Source organism: Vigna umbellata, chromosome 1, assembly GCF_029865625.1.
Source record: "Vigna umbellata cultivar VRB3 chromosome 1, Vumbellata_1.0, whole genome shotgun sequence".
NCBI lineage: Eukaryota > Viridiplantae > Streptophyta > Magnoliopsida > Fabales > Fabaceae > Vigna > Vigna umbellata.
In genome coordinates, this window is record NC_142165.1 from 59635013 (window position 1) to 59662072 (window position 27060).

The window sequence follows — 27060 nt, forward strand, 5'->3', positions numbered from 1 at the left end:
GATCGATGCAATTTGCATAACATACCAGAGTCCTCCTGGGCAACAAACCTAGGAGGTTGCTCCATATAAAACTTCTTCCTCAAGATTGTAGGAAGGCATTCTTGATATCCAATTGATGAAATGGCTAGTGACGAATGGTTGCCATGGCAAAGAAGAGGCGAATAGTAGTCATCTTTGCTACAGGAGAGAAAGTGTCACAATAATCAAGACCATAAACTTGAGTGTAACCTTTTGCAACAAGCTGGGCTTTGAGTTGATCAATTTCACTATCAGGGCCGACTTTAACTGCATTCACCCATCCGTAACCAAGACCATAAACCTGAGTGTCACAATAATCAAGACCATAAACCTGAGTGTAATCTTTTGCAACAAGCTAGGCTTTGAGCTGATCAATTTCACCATCAGGGCAAACTTTAACTGCATACACACATCGGTAACCAACCACCTTTTTGCTCGGGGGAAGGGGCACCAGCTCTCAAGTATTACTGTGGTCAAGAGCCTGCATTTTTGCAATCATAGCTTGTCGCCAACCAGGATGATCAAGTGCTTCTTTCACATTCTTGGGTCTAACAACAGAAGACACTGAGGATAAAAGAGAAAAATAGGAGGGCGACAATTGATGATAACTAAGAAAATTATAAATGGGATGAGGGTTTCGAGTGGAACGAGTACCTTTTCTAAGCCAGGAGGCATGGGAGGAGGTGACGAGGGAGAAGAATCTGAAGTAGGAGATTCACCATTTGCTTAGAGAGAAGGACTATCCATTGAGGTCCTGTGCGGGATGATCTCAGTGTATGGAGAAAAGGGTGTAGGAGGATTGTGATCAAGACTTGGAATGACAAATAGTGGAGCTATTTGACTCAATCACTGGAATAGGAAGGACCTGCTGGAGGATAGAAACATCTTGAATAGATGAAGAGAAGTAAGGAGTTTGTTCAAAGAATCTGACATTGGCAGACATGTAATACTTCTTAGTTCCATGAGAGTAACACCGATATCCTTTTTGGAGTCGAGAATAGCCTAAGAAAACACATTTGAGAGTGCAAGCAAAGAGCTTGTCTAGTCCTGGAGTAAGGTTATCAAACTTGAGAGTTTACGTAAACTTGTGAGAGTCGAATAAACTCGACTCATAAACTCGTAGGAGTTTACTTTAGATGAAAAAAAATTATATAAATAATATCTTAATTCAAATAAGTCTACAAAATTATATAACTTAAAATAAATAAAATTTATAGATATATTGTTCAGAGAAATAAATATTGTAAAGCATAAATACTTGGATTATTGTCATTAATTTTGATGCATTTCATTAAATATATAATAAAAAAGGAATTGTAACAGTGGCAAGGACTTAGGTTTTATTGTTTAGAAAAACAATTTCTTTTACCTATTACAAACGAAAACAATGTTCAGCTCACGACTTTGTTAAAAAAAAATAATTTCACTCAACTGTGAGTGACGCAGTTGGAAAGAGACAAGACCAGTATAAGCAACGACGAGTGTCATGGTAGGCGCGACGACAAGCGCGAAACAAACATGACGATGACCACGAACGGAACGCAGATGGAGCATGAACGGAGTGTGATCGAGCGCACGCGATGGCGACCTGAAGGAGGCAAGGTGATGGCGATGGCCATGGACAGAGACAGAGGGGTACGAGAGATAGTGACAATCAGGTCATGAAACCCTAAACCCCAAACGACCTCATTTTTTCTTAATTTTTCCCCGTTTCAAGCTCGCAGAATCGCTCCAAACTCACGATTCTACACAATCCTACCGATTTCACAGTCGATTCTACCGAGTTTACACAGAAAACGAGTTTACTTCCGAGTTAACTCGGAAGCCATATCCGGGAACGTAATTAACTCAAGAGTTTGATAACCATGGAGACATGTCATGAACAAAACATACACAGCCAAACACTCGGGGAGATGTGTTAAAGAGATGATCATTAGGAAACAGAAAGGAATTTTATGATCAAGAGAGGAGGAAGACATCCTATTAATAAGATAACATACAGTTAAGATGACATCCCCTAGTGATGGATAGGAATATGAGCATCAAGCAAAAGGGTACGGGCAGTTTCAACCAAGTGTCTATTTCTTCGGTTTGTTATACCATTTTGCTGCGGTGTATGAGGACAAGTAGACTGATGTAAGATACCATGAGAACTCAAGATGGAAGAAAAGGAGGATGAGAAATACTCTTTGGCATTATCACTTCTTAATATTTTGATTATTTGACCAAATTGATTCTTTGATTTCATTTAAAAAGCTAACAATTGAGAATCATTTTTCATAAGATAAACACAAATACATCTTGAATATTCATCAATGAAGGTAACAAAATATCTAAATCCAAAGGAGGAGATACGACTAGGTCCCCATATACCAGAATGGATGGTTGAAAAATTAGAATTACATCTTGATTGAGACCTTTTAGGAAAGGTAGATCTAAAACGTTTTCCTAGTTGACATGACTCACATTCTACGGTCTAGAGACCACTAAGTTCAGGACACATCTTTTTTAATTTTGACAAATGAGGATTGCCAAGTCGATCATGTAACACTTTAGGATTAGGAGAAGTAACACATGACACCCTTGTACGAGATCCAAAATGGTATAATCCGCTAGCTTCATATCCTTCTCCAATATGTGTCCTCGAACCACGCTACCATATAACAAAAGATTTGTGATCAAAGGTTATTGAACAATTTAACATTTCGGTTAACTGGCTTAGGGAAATTAAATTAAAAGGACAAATAGAGACAAAGGACAAAGTTTAGATTGAGGGAGGGAGATAAGGAAACATGACCGACTCCTTTTGAGGAAGTTTTAGATCCATTTGTAAGAGTTATAAAATGAGGTTTTTCTCGAAAGAAAATAGATAAGAACAAAGAGGTATTACTAGAAATGTGATTAGAAGCACATAAGTCAATTACTCTTGAATTTTCACCTTCCATGGATTGAGAAATGTAGGCTGTTGATGTACTGGGAGATTGAGATGGTTGTGTGCGGTTAGACTTTAACCTTAGATACTCTTGATATTCATCGTAGGTGAACTTAGAAGTGAAAGTTTCAGTCTTCGAAATTTTGGCGGTTTTAGAAGGGAAACTATGTAAGGAGCATCAATTCTCTTGAGTGTGACTCATCCTTTTACATTATGTGCATTGAGGACGTCCCCGACCTCCTCGTCCTCTTCCTCATGTGGCAACCATGACAGATGGTTCCATTAGTTCATGCGCTTCTTGAGTTTGAGTTTGTGGTCAATGTTTCCATGGAGGGGACCTCATGACTAGTCGGAAGTAGATCTCTGAGATTATCAAAATCAAGATGTAGGGCACGAAGGATCAACACCATGTAATATTTGTCTAGTTTCTTCTTGATATCTTCTAAGGAGTCCACTTCCAAAAACATACTAAGTTCTTCAATAGCAAATTGGGCTTCAGTCATGAAGGACACCATATCATGGTTTGCCATTTTAAGAGATGCAAGCTTCTTTGCCGAGTCATAGAGACGTTGAATATCATTGGCATAGATACTTTGAGCTTTCTTTCAAATGGACTGACATGTTTTGAAAGCTCTCATAGATAGAAGATGTTTGGGTTCCACTAATTGCCACAACAGAGCACACAACTAGAAATCTGCTTATTTCCACATGTCAACTTTATCAGCTGGTACATGGCTGCCATCTTGCTCAAGGTGATCATAATGACCTTGACCAAGAAACCACATCTCAACGGCAGACAACCAAGATAAATAATTTTTTCCATTTAACTTTTCAGACGTGATGGAGGGACTTTCGGAAAAAGAGATGGCACAACTAGAAGCCATTTCGGATCAAGGGATAAAGAATCCGGAGGAGAAACCGCAAACCCTAGGTGACTATTGAAAAGGTTTTGTCTGGACGCTAACGGAACACTGTATGAAGGGGCAGAACGAAGAGAGGAGAGGCTAGTGACCGCTATGGAGGTGAGCATCAGGCTCCTGTTCGCGGCGCACAAAGATGTTGCGTGTGGCGGCGCGTGGATGAGAATGGAGCTCTGATACCGATGGGGTTGGCTCTCGGGCAGAGAAGCGAACTAGATCTAGTGGTCACCGGACAAAACTGTGATAGTGGCCGACGGCAGACAGCGGCAAACAGCGGCGAACAATGTCAGAATGGCAGGAGCAGAGGTTGATGGTGACAAAATTCAGTTGATAATCACAGTGGCAAAACAGTGCCAGACGAAGGTGGACAACAACAAACGACGCCGAATAGTGGCAAACGGTGTCGGGCAGTTGGGGACAACAACTAAGGTTTGGAGACTAGACAAAAACCAGTGCGGGATCGACCCGTTTTGATACCAACTTGAGATTGAAACTGTAAAATAATTCTCGAGGGCTTGAAAGATCCCTCTCACTCTCATTCTATATAGGAAAATGTTATGATACAAAAGTACATGATAAATAGGATAATCCTAATTGCAGACCTAGGTACTACTATATATATATACTAGACACAATATAATGATGATAAATGGGGTAAATATTCTAACAAATCCCTTGTGAGTTTTCTTAGGCTTTTTTCTTCATTGTCTTTTGTCTGACCATGTTTAAGCATGTAGACATATTCAATGCTTGTGGCTTCTTTGCACAACTACTGTTATCCACGACATGGTTTATGATGCCTAGTCAGGTTGCTTCTTTCTACCAAAAAAGTGCAAGATTTGATACAGCTGATACACTTTGCAACACTAACATTATGACTTTTCTAAAAGGCCGTTTGCATGGATCACCTTTAAGCATGCTCTTCAAGAGATCTTGATGTGAGATGCTCGAGAGAGAAACGAAGTGTCAAACATCCTTTGATGTGTACCATGAATCTTCAAGGCTTATCATATGTCAAACGAAGTATGTTAATTGTCTGTTCAAGCAAAAACTTATTAGACAAAGAACATAAGCAATCTGTTCAGGCAAAAAACTTATTAGACATAGAACCTACGCAAACCACTTGTCTGATGAAGTCATGATGCTTATAAAGATTTGTTTTACACTTTGTTATTTAAGTAAAAAGTCAAAATCAAATAAAAGGGTCTCTTGAACTTTAATCTAACACTTGATGATGTGAAATTGCCCCTAAGGGCTTCCTTCCTTTTTCCTTTTTTTCAAAGAATGTAACCCTTTTAAAGAGAGCATTCAACAAAGCAAAAACAATTTTTTTAATCTTCTGATAACTCCCTCAACATTTGACATCTTTGTCTAGATAGTTCAAAACTTGAATTATTTATTTAAAGACTATTATGTCCTGAATGAAGTGAGCAGAAAGAAAATTAATTTTAATATCTCTAAAATACTTTTTATGACATGATGCATTTATAATTTAATAATCATCACATTGTATATCTTCCTTACATTAAAGTCATTCTATAATTTACGTGAGTCAATACTAAATCGATGATAATTTAAAAATAGTGCCTTGAAGAACTGCCGTGTGTGTATGTCTATCTGTTTTATTTTGTAAATAGGTGTATTTCTCCCCACTCTTTTTATGTGGAACTCGTACTTTAACATTTAGTACAATCGAATTTTTTATTGGCATCTATTATTAGTTTTATTCTTTAAATGCAATTAAATTGGTGCATATGATCTAAGATGACGAGAGCTTCTAGTTCAGTACATATTTTAAAAATAGTTTATTTGCATGTCAATATTATTCATAATTCCATCCATATTTGTGGATTTACCTTGCTCATTGAACGGTTTTGAAATGCCCATAGACGATAATGTAGCTTCTTTATCAGTGTGTTAATTAAATCCTCAATAGAAGTGTGTAGAGAAAAGTCCCATAAGTGTGCTGTGCTAGATAGATAACCTTTATTTCTTAATTTCTTTATGTATTTTATACAATTTACACCAAGTAAATATAAATTCTCATACATGATACAAATTAAAAATTACTCATGACAGTCGTAATTAACATAAAAGAGTCATTGGTGTCTTAAATAAGACAAAAGTCAAATACAAGTCTTTTACATGTTGCCATGTCTCATAACAAGAGGTCACAAGAGTTGAGCAGAGCAGCAATCTCTTATCAGACCCAGTCAGAGAGCAGAGAAACCAGCAACCAGTTTCCAGAGCAGAGAAAACAGAGGCAGAGAAAGTGATAAACCAGTCACCAAAGTGCTAGCGTGAGAGACAAATGAGGTCGAGAGACTTTGTGCAGAAAAATGAGGGTTGGGTCAAGATCTACTGGAAACAATAGCTTTTTCATTTATGTCATAAGCGGAATATTGTTTTGGAAATTGAAATCTCTAAAATAGGCCCCTAAATAGGCTAATACATTTAGAGGGAATTTTGGAATCAAAAGTTCTATCTCATCCACTAGGGCCCCTAAACCAGTCACCAGAGTGCTGGGTTGAGAGAAATGAGTTCAAGAAACTTTGTACAGAAAAAAGAGGGTTGGGTCAAGAGGAATAATGAGAAGCAACAGCTTTTTCATTGATTTCATAAGCAGAATATTGTTTTGGAAATTAAAATCTCTAAAAAACACCTCTAAATAGACCCCAATAGGCTACTATTAGTGTTTACAGGAATTTTTGGTATCAAGGGTCGCTATTTCATTCACGTAAGCACTATTGTCCGCAATGGACACCACACTGCACTGCTTCTCTTATTCTGCCGGGGTGGCTTACAGTGCACTGCTTAAAAGGTTGCTACGTAAATAAATCTGAGACAAAGATGAGGAAAACTCATTAATATGCGAAACATTATTTTGATAAATGAGGGCTTTTAACGCGTTCCTCTTTCGGCTTCCTCTTTGTTGTAGTTTTTTACTTATTGAATATGTACATTTCAGAAGTTATTTTTGGACTGCAGGTGATTCGGAGAAGTTAGTGAAAGTGTTATTTGAACTTGCAAGGCATCATGCACCCTCAACAATATTTCTTGACGAAATTGATGCAATCATTAGTCAACGTGGGGAATCTCGTAGTGAACATGAAGCAAGTAGACGGTTGAAAACTGAGCTTCTTGTTCAGGTGATGCTTGTTTCTTACATTGAACATACTTTTTATAATCAAGTTAGTTAACTCCACCCAATTCATATTTTATACCATTTTTTATATATGATCCAAAATGTCCCTTGGAATAAGATTTTGGACAATTATCGCCGTTGAGCTAGCTTTTGGAGTTAGATAATACCAAACCCGTCCTACATTTAGAACCCGTATGGGACATCAGCAAAACAACTAAAAAAAATTTTACTTGTAGGGGATTCTTTTACAAACAAAGAGATATCAATTTCATCACTTAAAGGTGGACCCACGATTTTTGTAGTAGCAATCAATGGCCATCGTAAAAATTTATATTGACAACAGTAAGAAATTACCATATCATGTTTGACTTTAAATGTAGTTATTACAAGAGTTAACAATCTTACAATATACGACACTTTATAATTTGATGACAATGTTAAAAAGGCTTACACTACTATTGTATTTAAATTTAATTCTTTATTTAGTATTCGTGTTTCTGATCATACTATACACCCACTAAATTTGAACCTTGATCTTTACTTTTTTGAGACAGAATAATGGGAGTTAAATGTCTAGTGCACTATCAATCTAACCATGATTGATAAGCTAATTTTTTAATCATGAATTATATATCATATTCAATGATAAATATAATGAAAGTAACTTGAAATGTGTCATATAAATTAATAATAGTGCTCAATATAATATCACTTGAGATTGAAATTGTAAAATAATTCTAGAGAGCTTGAAAGATCCCTCTTACTCTCATTCTATATATAGGAAAGTCATATACAAAAGTACATGGAAGGTTACGGGTCTGCCCCTAGACCCCTAGGTGCAGACCTAGGTACTACTAATATATATACTAAACACACTACAATGATGATAAATAGGGTAAATATTCTAACACTCCCCCTCAAGCTGGAGCATATAAATTTTATGTACCAAGTTTGGAACAAATAAACTCAATCTGAGGACTCCCTAATGACTTGGTCAACACATCTGCGAGTTGATCTTTTTACCCAACAAACTCAGTACATATTTCTTTAGTCAACAACTTTTCACGAACAAAATGACAATCAATTTCTATATGTTCAGTCCTCTTGTGAAACACTGGATTTGATGCAATGTGGAGAGCATCGTGATTATCACAATACATCTTCATAGTATGGATGTCATAGAAGTTAAGCTCTTGAATGAATTGTTTCACCCATATAAGTTCACATGTCAGTGACGTCATTGCCCTATACTCGACTTCAGCTGTTGATCGAGCTACTACATTTTGTTTCTTACTTTTTTCATGAAATAATGTTTCCTACCAGAAAAACACAATATGCAGTAGTAGACCGTCTATCAATAGGCGAACATGCTCAATCTGCATCACAGTACCTAGAGACCTGATTGCTTCCTTTATCTTCATATAACAATCCCTGTCCGGGAGCCTTTTTGACATACCTTAGAATGCGAATAAGAGCATTCCAATGGTCAACACATGGAACTTGCAAGAAATAACTAACCACTCCAACTGCAAAGGATAGATCTGGCCTTCCAATAGTGAGATAAATCAGTTTTCCAACCAGCCTCCTATACTTCTCTGGATTGGAGAATAATTCATCTTCTTCTGTCCTTAATTTCTAGTTTGGGTCCATGGGATTGTCTACTGGTCTGCAATCAATCATGCCTGTTTCTTGTAATATATCAAGAGCATACTTCCTTTGGGTGATTACAACTCCATCTTTTGATTGTGCTACTTCAATGCCTAAGAAGTATTTGAGACTTTCAAGATTCTTGGTTTGAAAATGTCTACACAAGTATGTTTTCTGTTGAGATATTCCAACAATATCATTTCCTGTAATGACTATATCATCAACATATACTATTAAGTAAACACATTTCCCAAGAGAAGAATAACAGTAAAAAATCGAATGGTCTGCTTCAATGCATTTTAGCCCAAATTTTTGGACAATGGAGCTAAACTTTCCAAACCAAGCACATGGTGATTGCTTGAGGCCACATAGAGATTGATGCAATTTGCATACCATACCAGACTCCTCCTGAGCAATAAACCCATGAGATTTCTCCATATAAACTTCTTCCTCAAGATCACTATGTAGGAAGGCATTCTTGATATCCAATTGATGAAGTGGCCAGTAACGATGGCTGCCATGGCAAAGAAGAGGCGAGTAGTAGTCATCTTGGCTACAAGAGAGAAAGTGTCACAATAATCAAGACCATAAACCTGAGTGTAACCTTTTGCAACAAGTCGGGCTTTGAGCCGACCAATTTCATCATCAAGGCCGACTTTAACTACATATACCCATCGACAACCAACCGCCTTTTTGCTCGGGAGAAGGGGCACCAACTCCCAATTATTACTATGGTCAAGAGCATGCATTTTTGCAATCATAGCTTGCTGCCATCCAGGATGATCAAGTGCTTCTTTCACATTCTTGGGTATAACAACAGAAGACACTGAGAATAAGAGAGAAAATAAGAGGGTGACAATCGATGATAGCTAAGAAAATTATAAATGGGATGAGGGTTTCGAGTGGAACGAGTACCTTTTCTGAGGGCAATAGGCCATGCTAAATCATTGGCACCAGGAGGCGTGGTAGCAGGTGACGAGGGAGAAGAATCTGAAGTAGGAGATTCATCATTTTCTTGGGTAGGTCGACTATCTATTGGGGCTCTTTAGGATTTAGTATGTGAAGAAACGGGTTCATGAGGATTTTAATCAAGACTTGGATTGAGACAATGAAGCTATTTGACTCTACCACTGGAATAGGAAGAACCTGTTGGAGGATATGAACATCCTGAACTGACAGAGAGAAGTAAGGAGTAAGTTCAAAGAATGAGACATTGGCAGACATGTAATACTTCTTAGTTTCAGGAGAGTAACATCGATATCCTATTTGGAGTCGAGAATAGTCTTAAGAAGACACATATGAGAGCGTGAACAAAAAGTTTATCTAGTTCTAGAGACATCTTATGAACAAAACATACACAGTCAAACGCTCAAGGAGATGTGTGAAAGAGAGGATCAATGGGAAACAGAATGGAGAAAGGGACACTATGATCAAGAGAGGAGGAGGGCATCCTATTAATAAGATAACATGTAGTTAAGATGGCATTCCCTAACGATGGGCATGAATATGGGCACCAAGCAAAAGGGTACAGGTAGTTTCAACCAAGTGTCTATTTTTTCGTTCTGCTATACCAATTTGCTGCAGTGTATGAGGACAAGTAGAATGTTGTAATATACCATGAGAACTCAAGATTGTAGAAAAGGAGGATGAGAAATACTCTTTGGCATTATCAATTCTTAATATTTTGATTACTTGACGAAATTGATTCTGTGATTTCATTAAAAAAAGATGTAAAGATGGCTAACAATTCAGAACAATTTTTCAAAAGAAAAACCAAGTACATCTTTAATATTCATCAATGAAGGTAACAAAATATCTAAATCCAAAGGAGGAGATACGACTAGGTCCCTATATATCAGAATGGATGGTTGAAAAATTAGAATTCAATCTTGATTGAGACCTTTTAGGAAAGGTAGATCTAACATGTTTTCCTAGTTGACATGACTCACATTCTAAGGTTTGGAGACCACTAAGTTCAGGACACAACTTTATTAATTTGAACAATTGAGGATGGCCAAGTCGATCATGTAGCACTTTAGGATTAGGAGCAGCAACACAGGACACCTTTAACGAGATCCAAAATGGTATAATATACCAGCTTCATATCCTTCTCCAATCTGTCTCCCCGAACCATGCTCTTGTATAACAAGCTTTGTGATTAAAGGTTATTGAACAATTTAACATTTTGGTCAACTGACTTAGAGAAATTAAATGAAAAGGACAATTAGGGACAAAAAGGACATAGTTTAGATTGCGGGAGGGAGACAAGGAAACATGATCGACTCCTTTTGAGGAAGTTTTAGATCCATTTGCAAGGGTTATGAAATGAGGTTTTTCTCGAAAGGAAATGAATGAGAGCAAAGAGGTATTACCAGAAATGTGATCAGAAGCACCTGAGTCAATTACCCATGAATTTTGACCATCCATGGATTGAGAAATGTAGGGTGTTAATGTAATGGGTGATTGAGATGTTTGTGCGAAGCTGTTAGACTTTAACCTTAGATACTCTTGGTATTCATCCTCGGTGAACGTAAAAGTGGAAGTTTCAGTCTTCGAAATATTGGCGATTTTGGAAGGGAAACCATCTAAGGAGTAGAAATTCTCGTGAGTGTGACTCATCCTTTTACAGTATGTGCATTGAGGACGTTCCCAACCTCGTCCTCCTCCTCTAATGCCACATCCTCTTCTTCCTCATGTGGCAACCATGACAGATGGTTCCACTAGTTCATGCGTTTCCTGTGTTTGAGGTTTCGGGACACGCAGAAGGCAAGTGGTCAATGTTTCCATGTAGGGGACCTCATGACTGGTCAGAAGTTGATCTCTAATATGATCAAAATTTGGATGTAGGGGACGAAAGATCAACACCATGTAATATTTCTCTAGTTTCTTCTTGATATCCTCTAATGAGTCCGCTTCCAAAAACATCCTTAGTTCTCCGACAACAGATTGAGTTTCATCGGCTGCTGTGGAGGTGTCGCGATGGCAATCTGATGAGTGGAGGGTGGCGCGTGAACAGTACGCGCCTCTTCGTGGCACACAAAGATGGAGTGTATTGTGGAGTGTATGGCGGCGTGTGGAGGAGAACGGGACCCCAACACCGGCAGGGGTGGTCGTCATGCAGAGAGACGAACCAGATCCGGTGGTAATTGTACAGAACTGTGACGACGGCTGGCGACGGACGACGACGGACAACAGTGAAACAGTGAAGAACAGTGGTTGACAACGTTGAAGCGCTTCAAACTACAGTGGATAGTTGCAGATAGGGACTGAACAACCGCAGACAGTGGCAAACAACACCAAACAAATGCTACGAGACAGAAACCAGAGTGGGATCAACCCACTCTAATACCAACTTGAGTTTGAAACTGTAAAATAATTCTAGAGGGCTTGAAAGATCCCTCTCACTCTCATTCTATATATAAGAAAGTTTTGATACAAAAGTATATGGAAGATTACGGGTCTGCCCCTTGACCTAGGTACTACTACTATTTATACTAGACAAACTACAATGATGATAAATAGGGTAAATATTCTAACAGACGTGACTCAACTTGGACCTTAAACGATAGTATGAGTTATAGAAATATAGAGTTGCATCTTGTTTCTGGAAAAGAAGATTGAACATGTTTTCTTAGTTGACATGATTCACATTCAAAGACTTGAAGTTTGTAAGTTCAAGAAACATCCTTTTTAATTTTGATAAATGTGGATGACCTAAGCAATCATGTAAGAGCTTAGGAGATGGGGATGCTAAACAAGACATTGACGAACTAGACAAAGATACTAGAGTCCTCTATATTCTTGTCCTTCACCAATTAATCTACTTGTACCACGCTCTTATATAACAAAGAACTTGGCATAAATGGTTACGAAAAATATCCCTTGTGTGTTTAGCATACACATAGGGTAGTTTATTTATATTGTAAGATATGGGCCAATGCTCTTAATACAGAATAGACTAACCCAAATAACAGAAACACACATCTTAACATCTAACACTCCCCCTCAAGCTGGAGCATATAAATCATATGTTCCAAGCTTGTTACAAAGATAATCAATTCTAGGTCCTCGTAAGGACTTCGTGAATATGTCTGCCAACTGGTTGCGTGAGTTAACAAACTCAGTCTTGATATCTCCGGATATGATTTTTTCTCGAATGAAATGACAATCAACTTCAATGTGTTTGGTTCTCTCATGGAAGACAGGGTTAGAGCTAATATGGAGAGCAGCTTGATTATCACATATAAGTATCATGTGAGTAACATCTCCAAATTTCAATTCACTAAGCAATTGTTTAAGCCACACAAGCTCGCAAGTAGCTGATGCCATAGCTCTATATTCTGCTTCTGCACTGGACCTTGCCACAACACTTTGCTTCTTACTTTTCCAAGATATCAAGTTGCTACCAATAGAGACACAATATCCAGAAATAGACCTCCTATCAGAAGGGGAACCAGCCCAATCAGCATCTGAATAACAAACGATTTTTGTATCGTTGTTAGGGCCATATAGCAAACCTTTTCCAGGTGATCTTTTAATATACTTCAGTATGCGAACAACTACATCCCAATGGTCTTCACATGGGGAGTTTAGAAATTGACTCACCACACTAACTGCGAAGGAAATGTCAGGACGCGTAACAGTAAGATAGTTTAATTTACCAACTAGTCTTCTGTACCGTTCAGGATCTGAGAAAGGCTCCCCCTGATTTGGTAGGAGTTTGATGTTAGGGTCCATAGGTGTCTCAACAGATTTACAGTTCATTAACCCTGTTTCCTCCAAGATGTATAATGCATACTTCCTCTAAGATATGACAATACCATCATTGGATTGTGCTACTTCAATACCCAAAAAGTACCGGAGTTTGCCAAGATCTTTGGTTTGAAAATGATGACAAAGGTGTTGTTTCATCTGAGAGATGCCAAGATAATCGCTTCCTGTGAGAACAATATCATCGACATACACTATTAAGTAGATACACCCAGCACTCGAGTGGCGATAGAACACTGAATGATCCGCTTCACTGCGAGACATACCAAATTGTTGAACAACACAACTGAATTTACCAAACCAGGCCCGAGGAGACTGTTTTAGGCCATATAAGGATTTGCGAAGACGACATACCAATCCAGATGACTCCCCCTGAGCAACAAAGCCAAGCGGTTGCTCCATATAAATTTCTTCATGCAAATCACCATTGAGGAAAGCATTTTTGACATCAAGTTGGTAAAGAGGCCATTGTCGAAGAGCGGCCATGGCAATGAATAGGCAAACAGAGGTCATTTTTGCCACTGGAGAAAAAGTATCACCATAATCCAAACTAAAAATCTGTGTGTAGCCTTTGGCAACCAGTCGAGCTTTCAGACGATCAATTGTGCCATCAGGACCAACCTTGATAGCATACACCCACCTGCAACCAACAACAGACTTTCCAGATGGTAATTGGACAAGCTCCCAAGTTCCACTTTCCTATAAAGCACTTAATTCATCCATCATAGCTTGACGCCAACCAGGATGAGTTAAGGCATCACCCACAGATTTGGGAATTGACACAGAAGAAATGGATGAGAGACAAGTATAAAAAGATGGAGATAATCTGTGGTAATTACGAACAGTATAATGGGGGGAAGGGTTACGGGTAGAGCGTATACCTTTACGGAGGGCAATAGGCAAGTCAGACTCAGTTGCTGGAGCCAGAGGAGACACATGAGGCGGCACCGGAAGTGAGTCATGAGGGAGACAATTACGGCGACTATAAACATGAAGGGGTGGAGGTGAAGGATGATCCTGTGGTGAATGAGAGTCTAAAGAAGGATGATCCTGTGGTGAATGAGAGTCTAAAGGAGAAGACAAAATGGGTGGAGCATCACCAGGAGGATCACAGATAAGAGGAATATCAACAGTAACAGGGAGAGGTACAAAACTAGAAGATAGATGTGAAAAGTAAAAAGAAGACTCATCAAAAGTGACATCAGCAGAGATAAAATGACGATTGAGGGAAGGGGAAAAACAGTTATAGCCCTTTTGTGACCGTGGAAATCCTAAGAAGACACATTTGTGAGACCTAGGAGATAACTTATCAAGACCAGGACTAAAATCATGAACAAAACATGTAGACCCAAAAACTCGACAAACTTGATAATGTGGACAACCTCGGGACAAGTTGTTGTAGTTTGGCAAGACTAGGATGATCGAACTGAGCATGAAGAAGGGATGGTGACTCCATGACTATGCCAACATGTGGAGAAGAGCGGAGATGATAAAGGCCATGAGACTCACATCCTGTGCCAATCATGTGTTTCGAACTCCGGTTCTGCAACCAAACAGAATCTTTAGTAAATGAAATAACACAATTAAGAGTACGAGTTAAACGACTAATGGACAATAAGTTGAAGGGAGACCCAGGGACATAAAGTACATGATCAATGGATATGGATGGAAAAATATTAACAGTACCAATACCATGAGATGAGACTCTAGACCCATCAGCCATTGTTACCGAGGGTAAATTATCCGGACATGACAAGGAAGAAAACAAGGACTTGTTACCAGTGATATGATCGGTGGCGCCTGAGTCAAGGACCCAAGGTCCGAGGGAGTGAGTTAGACCAACAAAAGGTGTACCTGTACGTGCAACATATGCAGATGTAGTGGAACCAGAGTGTTGATGATCCTCATACCATCTGACAAATTCGTTAAAGATTGCAGGTTTGTCTACAGTATTAGATGAAGTAGGATGGTCTGCAGACGGTGATCAGGGAGGTGGATCAGAATTTGCCATTGCTACAGGTCGAGGAGGACGTCCATGGAGAGCATAACATCTATCAATCTTGTGGCCTAACTTGCCACAATGGTCACATTTTGGACGTCCTTTACTTGGCTTGCGAGACCGACTTCGATCATCACGTTGAGCAGCCATAACAGAGGAATCATCAATATGAGGGGATGTCTCAGTGACGGGTTTGCTCGGTATACGCAAAAGAGCAGAACAAGTAGAAGTAAAGTTGGGTATGACAGGAGAACCCAAAATCTGATCACGGACATGAGAAACATCATCAGAGAGTCCATATAATGCCAACAACATGAAGAACTTTGATCGTTGTTCCAATTCTTCAGCAGGAGTGGAAGCAGGAGGTAATATATCATTAAAGTCATGAAGAAGGGCATGAATTTTACCCAAATATTCTACCATTGGACCAGGATTGCGCGGACCAATAACAGTTAATAGGTCCTGACAAACACCATAAAGACGCTGAGTGTCATTTGTGTATAACAACTTCGCTTGTGCCCATACTTCTGAACATGTTTCATAGGATCGAAACATTTGTTTCAGTGAGGAGTGAATGGTGGACTTTATAACATTGCATAACTGAGCATCAATTTTTCATCCAGCGGGAAGTGTCATCTATGGGAGCAGTAGTCACATTTTGAGTAAGATGATCTAAGTACCCCTGACTCTTCAACCAAAGTTTGATGTCGGACGCCCATGTTGCATAATTTGTGCCATCTAACTTGTCAATGGACAAGTGTACTTTCACATAATTGGTATATATTGAGGGATCAGAAGATGAGCCACCAATAGAGGTGTTTGTAGACGAGGCCAGAGAGAGGGAGAAACCCTAAAAATTCAAAGTGCTCCGATTGATGCAACGACCACAGATCCAGAAAGGGGCGAGGAGGTGATCACGGCGGTGCTGATCGGCGGCGGAAAGCTCCGGCGACGCGGCGGCGGAGCGTGGAGGCGCGTGGGTGGTCCGTTCGCCGCGATCTTCGTACCACGGTGGTCGCCCGGTCGAGACGATTTCGATGGTGTGGTCGCCGGTCGATTCTGGAACTCCGACGGCGGCGGCGGCGACTGCGACGACAGCGGCAGTGATGGGTGCCGGAGACCGTGGAGTTGACTGGAACTATTCCTGTGCTCTAGATACCATATGAGAAATAGAGAAGATTGGGAGAAAATATCCCTTGTGTGTTTAGCATACACATAGGGTAGTTTATTTATATTGTAAGATATGGGCCAATGCCCTTAATACTGAATAGACTAAGCCCAAATAACAGAAACACACATCTTAACATCTAACACTAACAGACGTGACTCAACTTGGACCTCAAACGATAGTATGAATTATAGAAATATAGAGTTGCATCTTGTTTATGGAAAAGAAGATTGAACATGTTTTCTTAGTTGACATGACTCACATTCAAAGACTTGAAGTTTGTAAGTTCAAGAAACATCCTTTTTAATTTTGATAAATGTGGATGACCTAAGCAATCATGTAAGAGCTTAGGAGATCGGGATGCTAAACAAGACATTGACGAACTAGACAAAGATACTAGAGTCCTCTATATTCTTGTCCTTCACCAATTAATCTACTTGTACCACGTTCTTGTATAACAAAGAACTTGGCATAAATGGTTATGAAAAAATTTAAAAATTTGGTTGATTGACTTAAGAAAATTAGGTTTAAAGAACAAATAAGGACAATAAGAACATGCTTTAGGTAAAACAAAAGAGACAGGGAGATTTGACTAAACTACCTATGAAGTATCTTTGGATCCATTGTCTAAAGTAATAACATGAGAAATTTAGTAATTTAGCATGAGAAATACAAGAAAATAACAGCATTTCTAGAAATGTGATCAGAAGTACTTGAATCGGTTTTTGATGAACTTTGACACTACAAGGTTTGAGAAATACAAGCTTTTGACAAAATAGAATAAATGAAAGGTTGTGCTTGGTTATCATACTGTAACCTAAGATATTCCGTATATTTTTCACTAGAGTACATTGGTTTAGGAACTTCAAATTTAGAAATATTGTTGTCATGTTTGGAAAGCCATGTAAAGAGTAAGAGTTCTCTTAGGTTTGACCCATTCTTTTATAGTATGTGCATCGGGGACGCTTAACCATGAGGACACCCTCTAGTGCCACAACCTCCCTTTTTACGAGTAGAAATTATGACATGAGAGATAGTCACTGAAGATAAGTTGAATAAGATTGAGGTAGGGAGACAATACAGTAATGCAATAATCAAAATAGAAGGCAACCTAGGGTTTGAACAGAGAGAAAACTATGGTTTCAAGAGAGAGAAAACTATGGTTTCAAGAGAGAGAAACCTAGGGTTTTATGTGACAGAAACTATGATCGACACTAGAAGACTTCACCAAATGGTACTAGAACAAAAAATAGAGAGCAACAATGGGCTCGAAGAGCTCCGACAAGTTATCTCGTGGTAGTTCAAAAAGATTTCGACCATTGGAAGGTGGCAAGTGAGACATATGCACCTAGGACAGTTGTGGCGGTGTATCGGAGGACAAAACTTTAGTGATGAATAACGGCGGATGACTACATATTATAGCGGACAGTAGCGAACTACATAGACAATGACCAGATCACAATTCCTTTTTCAGATGGATGAATTTGAGAGTACCTGATCACTTCCTCACAAGCTCTCATATTTATATTGATAGAATTCTTATACAATTAGAATGGCGAAGAGCAAAGATCAAGGTACAAACATAGATAAAGCTAATCCATTAATTTTTCAATTCAACTACTTCCTACCTACATTTAAAACCTATTCTAACACTTTTAAACTAGAAAATGACCAAAGAGAAATCAGGTTATGTATTGATATCATAGAACTGTTTTACATGGATCTTTTAGAAGGTTGTTGGATCATTTGTTTATGTTAAGGAGTGGACTTTAAGTCTAACTCAATCCTAAAAACCTGGCTTGTAAGGTGAGGTTTACATCCACTTATATACTCTAAACTGACCTAATCACTAGATGATGTGGGATTTCCAACACACCTCCCTCATGTAAAGGTATGTAGATATTATGCGTGGGACTAGACATTAATGGGTGGTCTGATATCCAATAACGAGTGGAACATTATGTCTCACAAACAACAAATTTTGTTAGGATAGACTTTAAACCATGACTATGATATCTTGTTAAGAAGTAGACTTTAAACTTAACTCAATTCCACAAAACTGGCTTGTAAGGTGAGGTTTGTACTTGGTTTTATACTCTAAACTGAACTTATCACTAGTTGATGTAAGACTTCCAACAATTTAAATAAGCAATAATGATAATCTCCAGAAAATTAATAATTTCGGCTGTCCAATGAATTATGTACTTCTTATTTTATATTGCACATATCCTGGATTTTCACTTCCCTTGCAGTGCGAAGGAAGATCCTTACCATTTCATTGTACAATTTGAATACAAACAAATTAACTAAAAATTATTTCCAATGAAATCATAAATATCCAGATAAATTGTTAAAGTTTTTCCTTTTCGGCGCTGCATAATTTATTAGTTATTTAAGTTTGCCATGATAGTTGGCCTTTGAAATTGTGAAAGTTTTTTCAGTTTACCTGGGAGCTTGTGCCCTCTGGAAATTCAAACACTGCATCTTAATATAGTGACGTGTGTATTCTGCTTTTCTTTCTCCACCATTGATCATTTTGATTAAGATTGCAGATGGATGGTTTGACCCGGACAGATGAACTGGTTTTTGTCTTGGCGGCAACAAATCTTCCCTGGGAATTGGATGCAGCCATGCTACGACGTCTTGAGAAGCGTGTATCCTTCAAATATAAGCTTGTGCATATTAGTGTGCATCATAAATTATTAGGCCAATTTTTTTCGGGAGCATTGAATAAATTATTGGGCATCTCGTATCATCTCAGTACTCTTGTTTCCTACACTACCGATTGTGGACATCTTATTCGCTCTAAATGAAATTGGCATTCTATCCAAGATGCTTGGTTTATAATATAAGAGCATTTATTGTTTTAGGTTTAAATTTGAATTGCAGTCATGCATTGTAGACTAGTACTGTGTTTGTAAACTTGGCAGCATACTTTAAGTTTGTTTATTATTATTATTATTATTAATATTGTTATTATTATTATTATTATTATTATTTCAAGATATGGGATAGAATTGTTGTCTTGATTGGGGATATCTGTGGTGGTGAAACAAAAATTTTAATATTGAGAATAGATCTTAGTCCAATACGTATATAGATGATGCGATATAAGTAATCTGATGTTGCAATTGAAAGATAGTTCTGTCTCTAATGGTTGCTCCTTAACCATAATTAAAAGATCCTTGTACCACTTCCAGAACCAGTAGCGAGGAGAGCAATGTTTGAGGAACTCCTTCCTGTGCAGCCTGACGAGGAACCGATCCCCTATGATTTGCTTGTGGATCAGACAGAAGGATTTTCAGGGTCAGATATCCGATTACTCTGTAAAGAAACAGCAATGCAGCCCTTGAGACGCTTGATGTCACAACTTGAGCAGAGACAGGAGGAGGTGGTTCCTGAAGATGGTATGTGGTCTGTTTACACAGGAACATTGATGATAACAGCTTCTTTTATGTAGATTTCCTTTTAACAATGTGTTGCCTATTTTCTTAAATATTTACTTGAGTTTAATTTTACTCCTTTTGAACTGAAAGTAATCATTGGGTTGCAGAGTTGCCAAAAATTGGGCCAATCAGATCTGAAGATATAGAAATTGCATTAAGAAACACAAGACCATCAGCTCATCTCCATGCCCACAAATACGACAAGTTCAATGCTGATTATGGTAGTCAAATACTACAATGAAAAGTTTTAATTGTTATTGTTAGGTCGTCCACAAATTTGATTGTCATAAAATTAGTGTCGTAAGTCTAGTAAACGTCAAACATTATTTTGGTACAAGTTAAACGTTTGCAACTTTTCCATTCGTTTTTCTACATTCTTAGTATCAACTATTCTTACACATATTTAAGTGGCTGATGCTTGCGATTATCCTTTTTAATTCACTCATTGTTTGATTTTACTGCACGACATATTGTCAAAATTTTCCCTTATGTTTATTTTACGCACTGTTGGAAAACGAAGTCTTTTCCATGTCAGGTGATCAAACTTCGAAGTCTTTTTCAAATGCTCGATTAAGCTAATATGTTTTGTTAAAATAATGTTAAACGTTTTCCCACTGAGATTGTAGGCCAGTAATTTCCTCCAAAATTCAATTAGCTACTTGCTATTGAATTATTGAAAGCAAGAGCTTTTTCCTTAACCAGAAACCATGACCTTCTCTCAGATCATAACTCACCTATGCTTTTGTTATCAATCTAACTCGGACACTCTAAAAGCCGAACACTCTCAACTACATTCTTTTATGGTTATGAATTTTACACGAACATAAATGGAAATACTGTGTATTATAATAAATAGATAAATGATAGGATTTATTTACTTATGCTAACTTTCAAATGATCGATTCTATCTCATAATTAAAAATTGTGCTCATGTGATAATTTTTTATTAACTTCACATGTTGTCATAATTTTGTCATTGTCTCACCGTTTTCTGCATTTCTATGTTCATGTTGTATTGGAGTACATGTCTATAGTTTCATGAAGATGCAATTTAAAGATGGCCAGTACAATGCAAACGGTAAAGAATAAGGTTCAGCAGGAAATCGTTCCTTTGTGGAAGGGAAAGATGAAGAAAGTGAAAATAATTCCTTGTAGTCTTTGAAGTCAGAAATTTTTTTAAAAGTGGTTAATATGTTGGAGAACAGTTTATAATTACTTGGCTAATTAAAGACAGATTAGAAGCTTTGAAACTTCAGTATTCTATTTCTTAGTTCATTAGTAGGAGAGGTCCAATCATTACATGGCATATGTAGCGAGACAGTCTTCTCAAATTTTTTTTTTCATATGATAGAAAACTCTATTATTTAAACTGTTATGATCATTTAACACGTGTGTCAAGCATGAATATATATGTACTGAAGTCCCTGTTTGTTCAATCTTCAAGTATATATGATATTCTGTCATGCATAAACTGGGAGTTTGTCTAACTTTGACATACCATTTTTTGCTAGAGACAACAATGAGTTTTGTGATGCTTGCAAATTTTGAGTAACTATGGCATCTCATCCTGAATGGCTTCACTTTGTACCCATATTTGCTTCAATTGTGATCCATCAAACACTTGTAATTGTTATAACTAAGTTATTTTTTTAATAATACCTATAACATGAAAGATGTTTCGGTAGTTTCATTTTCCTCTAATATGAAACTTATTGACCGATTTTCTTGTCTATGCTGACAAAAACTTCGTTTCTTGCCCAAAAACCCATGTAAATCTTTTTTCCTTGCTGTTTAGATCACAAAGTTGCTTGTTAATATTACAAAGCATGTGTTGAAGCCAAAGCATCAGGTGCTGATTGACAGGCAGAAGAAAATTCTCCTGAGGAAGTTCAATATATAAGGAAACCAGGTTAGTTGATACAATTTGGAAAAGCCTATCTCAGACATAAACCTCATCTTTCTGAATTGTCTATGCGCTGGTTATGGACCCTTCTATTTAAGTTATTAATTTCTCTATGGTGCATCTTCAGCGAACTTGTGCACTTTAGATTGTGTCATGTGTAGATAAAACGAAGTTGCATTTTGACATTACCCAATGAAACCAATTTCTGTTGGAGATCACATTGGTTTCACATTGAAATATGTGACTAAACTTTTACGCTTTGAAAATTGACTCAACTGTTGCCTAGATATGTGCTTCTTTGTTGTGGTTTCTGAAGTAGTGGCCTGCTATAATGTTGTACTTAATCATGTTGTAGGAAATACAAATACAAATAAACATAGACACTTCCTGTCACGGTTATTTTGAAAATCAGTACATGACCTTGAGTTGTAAACTCCATTGCTTAATCTTAAGGACTTATCTAATATATCCCCTCAAGTTCTTCATGATACAATAGGAACATTTTAGATAGGGCTGAGGTGTGTCTCACCTTTGCATATAGAGTCAAAAGATATGAAGAAGTCCATTGCCAAAATAAATGATAAAAAGAAATAAAATGAATTTAATGAACCAATGGTCAGAAAATAGTATATAAGTTTTATTCTTGAAATGATGGAAACAACTCATTTACTTCAATATAGTCCACATCCTTAAGGACAGTTACCACTTCGAAATAACTTGATTTATTGAGATCAACATTCCAATAAGTGATTTCCCCATTATGGTGGATCACAACTTCAAATTTGTAGTCACACTTTCCAGATCCAACCCTACAAATGAAAACCGACATGAAACCACTCAAAAAGCTTAAAGTAAAAGCTAGGAGATGAATCTTAATATTGAAAATCGACAACCACCCACTAAGAAACAATTACAAAATGTTACACACCAAACTGATACCCACTCACACCAAAAAGAACATTTTACTCATTTCTCCAAAACACATCACACAAAATACGAAATCAAAGAAAACCCAAGAAAGCGACAAAAACCCTAATACCCCAATACAAAAATTCAACCTTGGATTAAGAATGCATACCTGACCTAGGCTTCTCAACTTCCAATTTCAATGAAAAATCATCCCACTATTGGTGCACGCGATTGTGATCAAACTTCTAAAACACACTTCAACACCAATGTCAAATTTGTTCGAAGAAAATCACTTTGAAATACTAGATTTCCATGTCACTATTTCTTTAAGTTGCCACGTATGCCAAAAACTAACGACTCATTCACTGACGTGGACACTAAGCCATTAACTATTTAGATGTCGTCATGCAAAAGAAACAAATTGAACAAAAATTATGAAAAATGGGACCATATTGAACACTCGAAAAAGTCGAGTCCTACAATGAACAAAGTGGACGAAAATAGGGATAAAAAATTATATTAAGCCAAGAAAAAGATGAAGAGGGGCGGATAAAGGGTGTGAAGAAAGTGTGGGAGAGACAATGTGGGGGAGATCGCATGGGGAGAGGACATGGAGAGACGAGTGCTAGTTGGAGAAGGAAGGATATAAGGGTAAAAATCTTTTCACAAGTCTATGGAAGTGTAGGATCAAATGTATGGAAGTTCAAGAAGAAAGAATCTCAATTCCTAAGTTAAGTTGTCCAGTCACCCATTGTGCTAAATTTTCCATTCTCTAACCAAATTGTTATATTATTCCACTTAGTAGAAGACTTGTATGTTTTAATAGGTTGTTGGCATTTGCTAAGAAATATATTCTTCATAAAATCTACATGTAAGGATGAGCTAAATTCAAAAACCAAGTTAGTTTTGATATTGCAATTTTATTTTCCTTACTAAGATCTTGCTCTCATGTTTCACCATCACTAAATCTTTTAAATCCAGTAAAGTGTAATTTATGTATTACAAAGCGCAAGAGCTAAAATTAATTAAGTAAATAGGTTATGAATTTAATACAAGTTCTTTCAATTAAAACAAGTTAAGATGGTAAATAAATTAAATAGTACAAAATTGAAAACAATAATTGGGATTAAGGAAGAAAGGACAAATTATACAACAAATTAAAATGACTGAATTAGATAGCAAATGAATTTTTAATTATGTCCACAAGAAATTCACAAAGAGCAAGTTTAATAGAATACTTAGAGTATACGAAAGAAGAAAGAATAAATGAGTAGGAGGAAAAGGTAGTTCTATTAATTAGTAATAATGAATAGAGGCGATTCTGTCGGTGAGTTAGTAATAATGAGGGAAAGGGAGTTGTATAAATAGGAGAATGGGTTGTACAGGGTGAAGGATTATTTTTGTACACTGTTATGTATAGACTGGATGTATGTTCCAGTGGAGGGAGAGGACTTCCTAGGAGGTTGAGAGTATACATTGTTCACTCTTTCATCAATAATATACATTCTTTCAGTTCTTGCTAGTGTTGGTGTGTGTGTTGTTACATGTGATCGACTTCTTGACAAAATAAGTCTATCAAGTTTGGTCCGACTTGTCGGATCCCAAACAGAGGTGAGGCTCACGATGGAGAGAAAGGTGAACGCTTTGGAGGGACGGTTTGACGCAATTGAAACGACGATGGAGGAATTTCGAGCGAAGATGCGAGGGACGACCCAAGATTTGGGTCGCGTTCTTGGGAGAAGAGGAGGGAACCAGGAAAGAAGCTCCGAGGGCAATCACAACTCGGTTAATGGAGGACTAAACGTTCAGAGAAGCTGGATGAAACGTGTGGAATTGCCCACGTTTGAGGGTACGGATCCCATGGGTTGGATCGCGAGGGTAGAGAGGTTCTTTAATATTCAGAACATCTCAGAAAGGGAAAAGATCAAACTTGCATATATCAGTATGGAACGGGGGGCGAGTTATTGGTTTCGATTATGGAAGAAGAAGACCAAGAACCCATCTTGGACGACATTGACGGAGGCTTTACAAAGGAGGTTTGACGGAAGAAATAGAGGATCCATTTTCGAGAAACTGGCCACGGTGAGGTAGAAGAGGATGATTGAGGAGTATATCCATGATTTCGAAATGCTAGTGGCACAGGCCAACGGGGTGCCGGAAGAGCAATTATTGGGTTATTTCTTCGTGGGGTTGCAAGAAAATCTCCGTGATCATATCAGACTCATAACCCAAAGGATTTATTAACGGCGATGGAAGTGGCGCGTGATGTAGAACAGGCAGGGGTTCTTCCTCGAATGAGTGGAAGCGCGACGAGCAAGGGAGGGACAGTCGTGGGGTAGATACCAAAGGAGTTCGGGGATGGGTACTCGAACAAAGATGTATAGGGGAAGCCAGGAGACGCAGGGTGGAAACAGTGGTGTGAAGAAAGATGAAACTAATACTATAGTGAGTTCTAGAGTAGGAAGCAATGCGGGGGAGAAGCACGTAACAGAGGAAGTAGGACACTACCTATCCTGAATACATCAAATGAAGGGAGGAAGGTAGATGCTTGCATTATGGAGGGCCATATAGCCCAAGACAAAGGTGTGCGAAGAGGAGCTTGAGAGTGATTATTAGGACAGAAGGAGATGAGGAAGAGGAGGAAGAGAAAGACAAAGGAGAGGAGTAGAGATGTATGGAGTTGTTAGTATTTTCGGCAGGGGCTCTCACGCAGACCAACACCATGAAACTACAAGGCTGGTTATAGGGGAGGAAAATACTGATTCTGATTGACAGTGGCGCAAACCATAATTTCATCTTGGCGAGGCTGGAGGGTGAATTGGGGTTAGTTGTGGATGAAACCCCACCTTATAGGGTGTATTTAGGGGATGGAAAAAAGAAGGAGACCTAGGGGGTTTGTAATGGAGTTACTTTATCCATAGGGGAGGTCAAGATCAAGGAGAGACTCTACCTTTTCGAGTTGGGGGTGAAAGTGATTCCAGGAGTGGCGTGGCTAGCAACTTTAGGTGAGATCAAGATTGATTGGGAAAAACTCACTATGAGGTTTGGACAGGGGATGGGGAGGTTGTCATTAAAGGGGACCCTACGTTGACACAAAAATTGGTTCCTTAGAGGCACTATTGAAGGAGACTGGAGTAAAGACAATGGTGCTAGTTTGTTATTTTTTTATGATATCCTAATCTATAGTAGGACGTGAGAGGAACACGAGCAACATCTTAAGCAGGTACTGGGGTGTTGGCCCAGCATAACCTCTTTGTGAATAGAAAAAAAGATGAGTTTGGGAGAAAACAAATCAGACTCCTTTGCCATCTGATATCGGAGACGAGGGTGGAGATGGATGGAGAGAAGGTGGCAGCGATGATGGAGTGGCCTGAACCCAAAAGCATAAAGGAGTTGAGGGGATTTTTGGGTCTTACAGGATACTATAGAAGATTTATAAGAGATTATAGGAAATTAGCAAGACCCCTTACAGATTCGCTAAAGAAAGAGAGGTTGGAATGTTCACTATCCAAAGACAAAAGTAATGAGAGCTCTTAAGCAGGCAGTGACCACAACACTAGTGTTGACTTTGTCGAATTTTTCATATATTTGTTTTGGTAGAATGTGATGCCTCATGGAAGGATGTGGGAGCCGTTTTATCTCAGAACGAAAGGCTTATTGCTTACTTTTAGCTAGGCTTTATCTGTATCATCCCTCACAAAGTCCATTTATGAGAAAGAAAGAGTTGATGGCTCTAGTGTTGGCCATACAACATTGGAAGCCCTATCTGTTGGGCCAGAAGTTTGTGGTTTGCACAGATCAGAAAAGCCTTAACATCCAAAAAATATAGCATGAAACTATATTAAAGAGTCATCACATAATAATAAGGTAGAGTAATTACTGTAAATGAAGTTAACTTACAGTTATCCGAAAATAACCATAAAAATTAAAAACTTTACAAAATCCTATGCTTATACAAAACTATGTACAAGACCGAACGGTCTTATACTAGTCAGATGGATCCTCTCCTTCCAGAGCTTGCTCCACAGAGACGTCTTCTCCCTCTGCTCACACCCACAAGATGATCATTGCAAAGGATAAACCAAACGGGTAAACATGGCAAAACAGAAAATAAGGGTAAGCTAGTGTAATTTAATAATCATGTAGACATACAATTCAAACAAATAGATAAGGTACTCATACGCATGTATAAAACATATAAAC

The 27060-nt window shown here is 38.1% G+C and overlaps 1 protein-coding gene across 1 annotated transcript in view; it reads left to right on the forward strand.

Annotated features, from left to right (window-relative positions):
* The window catches only part of CCP1 (P-loop containing nucleoside triphosphate hydrolases superfamily protein), a 35897-nt gene extending 15389 nt beyond the window's left edge, over nt 1-20508 (forward strand). Inside the window, exons 8-11 of the mRNA XM_088103936.1 lie at nt 6859-7019; nt 19152-19253; nt 19781-20006; nt 20153-20508. Coding sequence (XP_087960062.1) covers nt 6859-7019; nt 19152-19253; nt 19781-20006; nt 20153-20286 — 623 coding nt within the window. The 3' untranslated portion in view covers nt 20287-20508. The remainder of the gene's footprint in view (nt 1-6858; nt 7020-19151; nt 19254-19780; nt 20007-20152) is intronic.
* The last annotated feature ends 6552 nt before the right edge of the window (nt 20509-27060 follow it).